This window comes from Oryza brachyantha, chromosome 10 (assembly GCF_000231095.2).
Source record: "Oryza brachyantha chromosome 10, ObraRS2, whole genome shotgun sequence".
Taxonomy (NCBI): domain Eukaryota; kingdom Viridiplantae; phylum Streptophyta; class Magnoliopsida; order Poales; family Poaceae; genus Oryza; species Oryza brachyantha.
The window spans coordinates 14,928,628-14,939,559 of record NC_023172.2 but is presented as its reverse complement, the minus strand read 5'-3'; the positions used below and the strand labels follow the sequence as shown (position 1 = coordinate 14,939,559).

At 39.4% G+C, this 10,932-nt stretch overlaps 1 protein-coding gene and 1 long non-coding RNA gene across 2 annotated transcripts; one reads left to right on the top strand and one right to left on the bottom strand.

The window, feature by feature from the left end:
• Positions 1-1,407: 1,407 nt before the first annotated feature.
• On the bottom strand, positions 1,408-6,578 carry LOC102702041. The gene is made up of 7 exons (XM_006661969.3): positions 6,110-6,578; positions 5,349-5,607; positions 4,943-4,998; positions 3,047-4,619; positions 2,828-2,952; positions 2,515-2,743; positions 1,408-2,387 (listed from the first exon to the last, which is right to left on the bottom strand). The coding sequence occupies exons 2-7, from the start codon at positions 5,503-5,505 to the stop codon at positions 1,837-1,839; spliced, it is 2,691 nt and encodes an 896-aa protein (XP_006662032.1). The 5' UTR covers positions 5,506-5,607; positions 6,110-6,578; the 3' UTR covers positions 1,408-1,836.
• On the top strand, positions 4,416-10,375 carry LOC107305178. Its single transcript, XR_001551287.2, has 3 exons — positions 4,416-4,504; positions 5,570-5,748; positions 10,063-10,375. It is a non-coding gene; the product is annotated as an uncharacterized LOC107305178 (long non-coding RNA).
• The last annotated feature ends 557 nt before the right edge of the window (positions 10,376-10,932 follow it).

Genomic DNA, 10,932 nt, shown 5'->3' with positions numbered 1-10,932 from the left:
AAAGCTAGTACTCAATCATGAAAACACAACCCTATCCCACCTCATCAGCCTCAGCCACACGTTTCCAAAAAAAGGTCATTGCAATTATACATCGATTTTTTTATTGCCACGAATATATTATATTTAATTATAATATAACTAATATATAATTACAATATAGCTAGCATGCATGCAATTTCAATGTAGTTAGCACTGGTCTGTGTGTTTTTTATTTGCATGAGACTTACATGCTAGTTTTATACCAGTACTAGTTAAATTTATATTTACATGTTTACATACTGGTTTTATTAATTATACTAAAGCTATATTTATGTGATTATAGGGAAAAAAATACGTCAAGTGATACATAGGCCGTCTCATGCACAACTGCGCGAGTCAGCCATGCTTAGGCAAAAAGCATGGGCCGACCGGAAAACCGGCCCAGTATCCCAGTCACGCAAGCCCATAAATATCCGGTCGGGCCCAGTGGTTTAGGCCCATCTTGCAGCAGAAGCCACCGCCGGGCGCCAGCTTGTCCGCCACTTTTTCGTTCTCGCGCGCTCGATGAGCCGAGCCAGCCATGGCGGGATGAAGCAAGAGGATCATCTACGTGTTCGTCCCGTCGCCGTCGCCGTCGCCGACCAGGAGTCCGCTCCAGCTGCAGGCCAGGCCAGTGCGACCGGGTGAGTGGATCGGTCCCCAAATCTCGAATGGATCCGCTCGTTTTCGCAGTTTATTCGGTTGGGGATTTCGAATCGGCGGCGGTATTTGGGGGGCGAGCGGCTGCGGCTGCTGCTGCCCTCGTCCGTGTGGAGACTGAAGAGAGGGGTTGGTGTTTGGAGTGAACGAATTTCCGTTCGTTTGTCGTAAAATTTGTGCTCTGGTAGTCGCAGGCCTCAAATATCTCGGAGAATTACGCACGAGTTGGTCCATTTCGTAGGAATAATTTGGATCGCTTCGTTTTTTTCGGTGGATTGTTGGGATTGGGGGGTGTTGTGGGGGGGGGGGGGGCAGTTTAAATCATGTGGAAGCTATTGTAGAGGAAATTAGGGTTTCAATGCGGCACACATGGGGATCTCATGGTCGATGAAATTTTGAACAGCGAATGAATTCCTTCTGAGTGCTCGAGTCAGTGGGGTGTACTGGTTTTGATCACCGGGACAACATCAGGGCGCGTGGTAGCGTTGCAACATTAGGAGTTGGATCTACGTGCTTTACCGGTGGGCGGCGTTGCCTCTGAATGTTGTCTCGCGATTGATTTAGTAGAGATGTTCATTTCTCATCCTTTCCAAGTTGCACGTATTTTGCTGATTGGATTTGGCACTCTTTCGCCTCTTGTAGGTTTACATCTATTTTGAAACATAATTCAATTAACTGAATGCACGACAAAATTAAACTTACTGAAGTGTTGTTCTGGGAAAAAAAAGCTCAGTGAAAATGTGTTGTGTGATTGTTTAGAAAGCCTTTTACACATGTACTTACAAATACAAACATGTACATTGAAGTGATCCAGTCTTGTTGAAAAGTTTATCTTTCGCACACATGCACATAATCGAGGAGAAACATCGTGGCTGCTACTCCATTTTCATCCAAACAAACTGCACAAGTCAGATATTCACAGCACTGAAACTTCAGCTGTCATGCACAAGAAACTTTCCACTTCAGTCAAACACTTCAACCGGTAAATGTCTCCCCAATCACATGATATTTTTCTTGGGCTGCCAAACGTAGTGCCCTTGTTATTCTTCCGCATAAAATGGGTTATTGTCAGCATCAAAACTTCTAAACTTCATCTACATACTGCCTATACTCGTCACAAAGCAACACTGAGAAGGGATCTGATCAGAACTTCAGAGTTCAAATCCACAAATCAAAAACCGCCTCATCTATTAATTTATCTAATACAAACTCCCATATCTCCACAGCAATTTCTTCTGTTTTTGATCTAATGTCCATCCAGGCCTGAACTTCCAAATCCCTTTTGATTATCTGTTCCAATGTATTTGGGAGCCTACACTTGAGATAGCAGTCAACGTATTTGTCAACTTCTGAGATGAGGTTGTCTCCTACCGGAGGCGTCCGTACGTCATGTTTAGAAAAACATAACCAAGAAGAGAGTCTAAAATATCTCTCTTGGATCTCTGTTAGTGCTTCACAGATGCAATCAAACAGAAGCTTCATATCATCTATTCTGTTCCCTTGATTCTGTAGTTCTTCGAACATGCAAGGGCTGATTAATTCATCCTCTAGGTACCATACCTCTAGATTTTGTTCTGCACACAATTCTGAGAGATCTAGCACCAGCATTATATAATCTAACCTGGCATTCTTGTCCTCCCAAAAGACCTTTGCACCTGATTCATTATCTGGGAAGTACAGGGTCCCATGGAAATCTTCGTGCAGCTTATCTGTATATCAGAAAAAAGTGAGTAACACAGATATGAGAGAACATAATATTTTATATCTGTACAGAGAATGAAGTTAAGCTAATTTAAACCATTGTTCTTGCAAAAGAATTGTATTGATTGGACTTACATTCTTTCACTGTTTTGCATTCAGGAGAGCTGTCATCTTCATCAAATGAATCAAGAACCGATACAGGACTTGGCTTTTCTTTTGTTTCATTGATTTGCTCAGGACAACCATCTGGTAATTTGGGTGATCTTGGTTCAGGTGTCTTTGGATCTTGTTGCTCCAATTTTTCAGTCATGCTCTCAGGAGAGCTCATAAACATTTGAACAGGTTCTTTTCCTTCTAATATTTCCTATAAATAAAATATGAACATGTGTATATCTTAAAATACAGTAACAAAAGATGGATCAATGTTAGGGCATGTGTTTGAGCTTACTGGCAAGGGGCTGTCTGTGTATTGTTCTGCTGGGATGGACATGTTGCAAACTGTTTTGGAGAAATCCAATTTGTCAACTCCTTCGACAGGCATGGTGCCTACCTCATCAGGAGTATATATGGTACCTGCCCAATATTCAGTCATTTATATGGTTCTATCTAAAGAATTAAAGGGCACTATGTATACCACCCTGATGATTATTGTAAATTCCGAAGTTACCTTCTAGAGTGTCTTCTTTTATGCAATATTCTTCTAGAACTGCCACCTGATCAACTTCTGCACTAGTACAATGTGCATTACTCTCTGAGTCATGTGATTGGCTTCTCTCTTGGGCTGGTTCTTCTACATCAACTGTGGTTGCAAGACAAACTTCTGCCTCCTCAGGTAAGAGGGTAGAGTGCCATTTTCCCCTATGGTCACTCCTAGGAGATGACATGTTGTAATGAGGTAGAGAAAGCATTCCTTCCAAGGATTTTGATACTTGGGTTGTTGGATAGTTGGCAGATTGACTATTAACCTTCAGCATATCTGCTAAATGCCTCTTGGCTTCCTCATAGAAGATGGATGCTCCTGTTGATGCTACTATATGATCAGTGATTTCACTCTGGCTGGCATTTTGTTGCTTTTGCTTACTGCTGGTTGAAGGGTTGGTTCCATTCTTAAAATTTGATGCAGCTTTGTCTGGCAAGCTCCCTTCAGTGAGATGTCTAGGATCCTTAACTGCAATGGTGAAATCTTTGAGACTGTGTGGATCTCCTGGAAGGCTATGTGCAGATATTGCATTTTTCTCTCTTTTGCTCTCACCAATCACAATTTTGAATCTCCTCCTTACTTCCTTGATTGAAAATTTTGAGCTTTCCCTTCCACTGAATTCTGGAGCTTGCGATGTACATGGATGCTGATGTAAATATCTTGGACTCGTTGTCTCTGTCTCATCAATCCATCGTCCTTGATTTGGCTTTAGAATAACTATTTTGCTAACAGGCTGGGGCCTACTGGTTTTTTCTGGCTTTTGCTTTCTGTCTGACTTATCCTTCCTCCAGAAGAACACATGTTTGGTCTCTTTAACCAGTGCTTTTGTAGCCAGCTCATGATTTGAGCTTCTTTTCTCTTCAATAATGCTAGACCGCCCAAGACTTTTGTCAGGCTCTAACTTGGTTGTTAACCTGCTATTTTGGTGCTTTTGGACGTTGTCTAATATATGTGAATTTGGCTTCTGAAGCAGCTTCAGGAAAAGTTCATTGTTCGAGCTCAGTATTTCCAACGCATCCTTGAATTCTTTGAATTGAGCTGCCCTGTTGTTAGAAAGGCTATTCTCACCTAGTATCCCTTCTCCCTTGATCTCTTGAGATTGCTCAGTACCATGATTGGGATGGGGGTTATTTAAATCATTGAGCTTGTTATGGATTAAGGACTTCAGTGAAGGACATAATTCACTCTTATTCTTGCAATCAGCATGCGGACATTCACCATGGCAACTATAAATCTCACCTAAGAAATTTGCTAAGACAGATTCAAGATCATATTCCTCAGAATGATTCAAGCTCTTGGAACCCTGAGAATACACTGATCCAGATAAATAAGACGCGAAGATCTCTGTGTGCTGATTTAAGGCTGCCACTGGTTTATTTATATGGTCTGAGCATCCATCAAGGGAGACATCATATCTCAAGTCAGGTAATTCTCTTTGAATTTCATTGTCTGGAATTTTCTTCAAAATATTTACTTTCCCCAATTCGTCTTCCATAAGTTTTTTGACAGTTCGTTTCTGAGAAGTGCATTCTTCTTTGCTCTGAAAAGAAGAAAATGTAAAATGATGTTTAGGAAAATTGTGACTTTCAGATGCATGCGTAATCCAGTATACTGAAAAAACAATTATTTGGTTGTAACAGAAACTAGTCATTGAGTTGCTTGTGACCTGATGCTGTCCAATGCCAAATTGTGTCAGTGTTGCTATTGATGGCATAGATAATTTTGCTGTGTTTATGGTTAAGACAACAATATCAAAGATATTTTTTTTGTCTTTATGGTTAACATAACAATAGCCAGATAATTTTACTTTGTTTATGGTTAAGACAACAACAAACAATTACTTGCTTAGTTCTTGTAACTTACATCATCTTCATCTGTTTCCTCAAAATCACTGGATTTCCTAATTGAGTGGCTTCCATCTGAAAAATACAGTGTGTATTATCAGAATAATCATCCAACAACATTACAAAGTGGAAAGTAAATTTATACGTTATTCTATTGAAACATAGTAACAATCACCACCAACTAATTCTAGATTGTAAATCAGACGCACTGATTGGTTGACTTCTGAAAGTGATTGAGAGAATGAAGAAACTCTCTGCTACATAGGTTCCTGAATTAAGTAATGAAGCCCCTTCATTGAAAAGATAGTACTGACAATTGGTTCAAGTGAAAGCATTTTGCAGTAATAGAAACTTGAAATGAAACACCTAGCAGTCTGTTATAAGAACTAAAATTACATACCAACTACGGTTACTGAAGAAATTACCTGTGATCTCCCGGAATGTATGCCTCCTGCTCACTTGCTTTGAATCTAATAAGAATTTGGCGTCACGGCGGAAATAAAGCATGCGCATGAGGCCCCACACACATCCTACATTGCTTTCCTCTTGTTCAGTGGACCGCTTGTGGCTTCGTCTTCCCATTTCAGATAATCTGTTCTCTCTGCAGTGGGAATAATCTTTCTTGTTTCTTCTATTGATTGTTCAGTTCATCAGGGAGTTCACCGTTTCTGAAGATCAGAAACACTGCACGCAGATCAAGATCAGCAACCGGACATATACTTATGGAAAATGACAAATATTTCTCTGGAGAAGCCAAAACAGAAGAACTACGCTTTGTTCAACAGCACAAGGGAGATGAGTAGCCATGGAAACCTGCTATGCAAGGTACGGACTCTCTGTTCTTGTTTTTCTTATATGAAAAAGCTAGATGTTTGTACAATCTGTTAAACCAATCCAGCTAATCAAAAGAAAATCATGGTAGGAGAATCCTTGAATGCTTGACTGAACAATCAATAGATAGCCATGATAAAGAGAAACGAAAAGTTTCAGTTAAGTTTCTGCTCAACCTATCCAACTAATCCAATTAATTAGCTGCATAAATAACCATATGTCATAAGATTTCCGCCTTTCGCAACCATGGGAGCTCATCAAATTCCCCCACCTATCCGGGATTAAAATAAAACTCCAAACTTTAAAACAAACCAACAAGAGGCGCATCTAAATCAGGGGTTCACGCAAAACCTACCTGGGAATGCAGAGATCATGAAGAGAAGCACCAGCAACCGGCCTCTCTTTCCCCCTTTCTCCCCTCCTCCCTCTCCTCTCTCTCACCCAGCAAAAGTCACATACAAGAACAGCCAACAGATTGCTCAGAACATGTTCTTGACCATGTGAACAGGTGTTGGGACCTGCAACCTCGAGCTGTCCATCCTTTCGGCAATCCGGCGACGACGAAAGGAATCGGGAGCTTTTCTTGCGCTGTTAGCTAGCCTAATCCAATTCCTGCTCAGTATCAGCTTCTCTCTCTTGTTTTCTTCAGTCTTCTCTCCCCTTCGTCCCCTCTGCTCTGCTTTTCTTTGCTTTGCTTTGTCGAATGAGCGCAGCACGCTAGCTACGGGCACTACAGCAGCCCACCACATGCCATTTCGCAAGTAATAGAATGGACTTTCGGCAAGTGCGCCACCCCTTTCCAGTGCAGAAAAAAAAGTGGTAGTAGTAGACAATAGCTGCAAGCAAGTTACAAATGCTGGACCTAACTCTGATTGATAGCTGTGTGTTTTAATCCCTGTGGTAATGGACTAATGGTAGAATGAATCCTGTGGGGCACACCGGTGAAAAAGATTGATAGGTACTACTTTCATGGATGGTATATCGATATTTTTCTTTCAAAAGAAAAATAATAAATGACTTTTTAACAAAATTTTCATCCTAAAGGCTCCTGGTAGGAAATGCCAAAAAGAGGAGCTCGTGTTAAATGTCAAATATTGAGATGGCGATTGAGCGGTACTAGTACTTTGCTAGATGCCCTATACGACACAGACATAATTGCGCAGCGACAACCTGCAGTGGCGATCGAATAGTTTGTCCGCGGCTTTCATTGTTTCGCTTTTCGGTTGAATAAGCGAAAACGTGTTTTTTAAATGAAAAATAATTTATAGATAAAATTTTTATATACGTGTCTATAGCGACTATAATGAAGAAACCATAAAATTAACTTTAAAATTAAGTTTTAAAATTTAAATTTTGGTTTATAAGCAGATGTAACTGTGAAACGATGGAGCCCGCTGTCTCACCTCCGATCTTCAGTGAGCAAGCAACTTTCAGGCTATATGTTTGTGCCTACACTAGTTCTATAGTTATATCTAGAAAGTTCTAAATAAGTATTTTTATAAGTAATAACAAATGCTAAGAAAATATTAAAATATTTTTTATAATCAGCATAGTGGTCAATTTTTGAATATTGAATTGATTGGACTCTCTTTCTAAGCATTTGATTGATTCTAATATTATTAGAATGATTGAAATCATAAAAATCAATGCATAGATATTTATGTTATGTATAAAAATTAAATCCTAAAAATATTTATATTTTAGGACTAATGGAACGGAACGGATTAGTTTAAATGTTAGAAAAAAAATACACTGGCATGCACACCTTACCTTGCGGTAAATAATATTCCATCTGCTCTGTGCAAGCTAAACGATACCATAAAAAAAGTGACAGTATGTATGCCAAGGAAAGATGCTCTGCAAAGATCAGTTTGGTTAGAGATACAGCTAATTTTTGCAAGACGCAATACTTATTTCCAACTCTCAGACAGGAGTTAGTGGTTTAGATGGGATCTATCGGGTGGGTCAAGCCTGTAGTTTTCTATCCTCACTTTACACCTCGAATCTGATTCAAAAGGCGTTCGGGCCCACCTGTCAGTGGCTCCCATCCACTGTTCCAACAAGGGGTTAGGTTAGTGTAGGGACTTAAAACCCTATAATACAGTACTACTCCTACTCCCTTGCGTTCCACGGAAGGCTGGTGTGGTGACGACTGCGGATGGATCGCCGTGATGCGGGACACGGAGGCTCCAGCCTCCATCATATCGTTTACCGTAAGTAAATTCGAAACGGTTTATTAGCAATAAAAATTACTTACATATAAAGCTTATATATGTTTTTATAATCAAAAAAATTATAAAATAAAGTATAATAAAAACATAAAATTAAACCCAAATTAAATATTAGAATTTAAAATTTGGTTTATAAACACAAAACGAAACAATAGAAGGCGTAGACAGCGAGCCCCTGACGGATCAAAAGGCTTTTTGGCATCACCTTCCTCACCTCACGCTACCAAACCAGATCACCAAAGCCGTTAATTAATTAGGTTGCAATTCGGGGACCAAATCAGCTGTCAGATTTCTCCTCCTACTGAATAGTAATATGTTGGTAGGAGTAGTGGCGTAATGCGATGCAGTATTGAGTTGTGTCTTGTGTGCTGGTGGTGTTGATTTGATTAGATAGTAGATACCTGGGTTGGTTGGGTGGGCATTGTACTGTACCTGCAAACTAGTACTACTACAGCTGCTTGTGATATTCCCTGTCTTTAGCTATCAAAGTTGGGTGTACTTATAAAATTCTTGACAGCCAGTAGTAACAACAAATCGTGACCGTCCAATAATCCTCCTTGTGCTTTTATACTCCCTCCGTCCCAAAATAAAACAAACTTTTTATCGTCCATGTTCAGCGTTGACCTTCTGTCTTATTTAAAAAATTTTAAAAAAATTAAAAAAAAGTCACACGTAAATTATTATTCATAATTTATCATCTAATAAAAACAAAAATATTAATCTTAAATTTTTTTAATAAGACGAAGAGTCAAATATTATAGGTAAAAAATGAAAAATTGATTTATTTTGAGACGGAGGGAGTAGAGATTTCGTCAACTAAGCTTCATGGACATCCAACATATTTTTGTTAGATGAATCACAGCTACAAGGTACTCCATGAATCTAGGCCAGACATATCTGTGAGCATGCAGGAGATAGATGCCATGATCATAGCTGTCTGTCTGCAGTTCATCGATTTGGGTCTAAATTATGACCATCTAGACCTAGGAGTCGTAATAGTCGTAATAGGTTAAGGTCTTAGGTTATTTCACAACCCTATTTAATCTTTAAAAAATTCTACAATGCTATACATATGTCCTAACCGTATGACCTACGTACGACCAGGATAGAAGTAGCGACACAACCAATGAAAAGCAGAGTCAAGCAAACATGCAGCGGACGGAAAGTGGCTGCGTCCATCCTGATCGTACGGCCGGGACGTACGTATATGCATTTAAAAAAAAACTTAAAACTCTATACAATTTTATTTTTAACTCATTTTAAACACATCCCACAAATTTTACAGGCAAAAAGTTTAAATCATTACCACTCCAATCTCTGCCCCATGCAATACTCGATAAATTCTTGCCCTAGAAGAAAAGGAGCATCCTTTTGCTTCACTGGATTCGATCGTGGGAGCATCATGTCTGCGTTGTCTGAGGTTTCGACTTTGGAGTATACTGTAGCCTGGGCTGGTCATGGGACACCCTTTGGATGAGACAACAACCCTGCAATACTCTTGTCGACGATCTCTCATCGAGTCATATGTACAATCCTTTGGCAACTTTTTGTGGTACAGTATTTCTTTCAGGATAAGTGAAAATAATTGCTTTGAGTCCTTAAAAGCTCCGTCTTTCCACTTATACTTATAAGGTAAAATTTAATTTTTACTTTAAATAGATTAATATTTTATGTTCTTTTATTTTTTATATTAGCTTTTAGTTTGCTATTAACACCTATATAAAAATTTTATTTAAATATACATTTATCTTTTTTCTAAAAATACCAAACAATCAACCAGTAGACGGCACTATATTTGTCCTTTTCCTTGATCTAACATAGCTCCAAATATCTCCAAAGGGCAACAATAAGAGCTCAATGAGCTCATAGCAGTCTAAACAATCCTTCATTTCCAATGTTTCTAGTCCATGATCTATTTTGACACAATCCTACTAGTGCTTCATTTCCCATTATGTGATTTTAACCATAGAGAACCAAAATACATGAAAAATATATATACGTGCACTATTTTCTCGTACAACAATACTTTATGGTGATGCCACTCTTTGGATAATGATTACTTCTGTCTTGTGATCAGCCTGCAACAGGAGTGTCGGCAGGGGCGCACGGTGGTCACATTCAGGCGAAGGTCGCCTATGCTCCTGCTAAATCTGATGAACCCCAACCTATATACAATCCTCGTATATATTCACCTGTTCGTTGCATTTCCTGCTCCTTTCTCCCTGACTTTATGTCTCATCCGTCTTTGTTAAATGGGGCCGTGGAACGCAATGGCTTAGACGCATAGTCATCAGGTTCGGTAAGATCATATCGATCTTAATTAACGATTACTAAAGCAAGTGTACCGAGTAAAGCAAACGGCAGCAGAGATTAATTAGATATTTATAATACTGACCTGCCATCGTGTGCTTAGCTTACAATGCGTACATGGTCGATTGCTAGCTGTCAGCATTATACCGCTGGAGACTGAAGTGATGCGATAACATAATGTTGGCGTCGAGTATGACAGTAGCATGCTTATCTTTTCGATTAGAGCTGTTTATCATTCTTAAAAATAATTTGAGGTATACGAAACCGATAGAAACTAGGACAAACCTGCAGAGTGAACATATTGTGTAGTAGTTCATTTAGATGGGTTTAATGTAAGCAGAAGAAATGTCGACCAGGGTAGACGAAACCGATGGCTTCTCCATCATAGTTACTGTGATTATCATTGCAAGAAACTGTACAAAACAATGAAAAAAAACTATAATAATCACACTTCGCCACGATGTTTCAGAGGTCCCAGCAATCACGTAAACCCTCAAAATGACCATGGCCAACCCATCGATCGTTCAGTCACGTTGAGACTGACGTTGCCACGTTGAGTAATTCCGTAGTACATAATAAACGATTATACTCTCGTAATTCATTAATTTGAGACCCAACTTGGGTCACCCAAGCATGA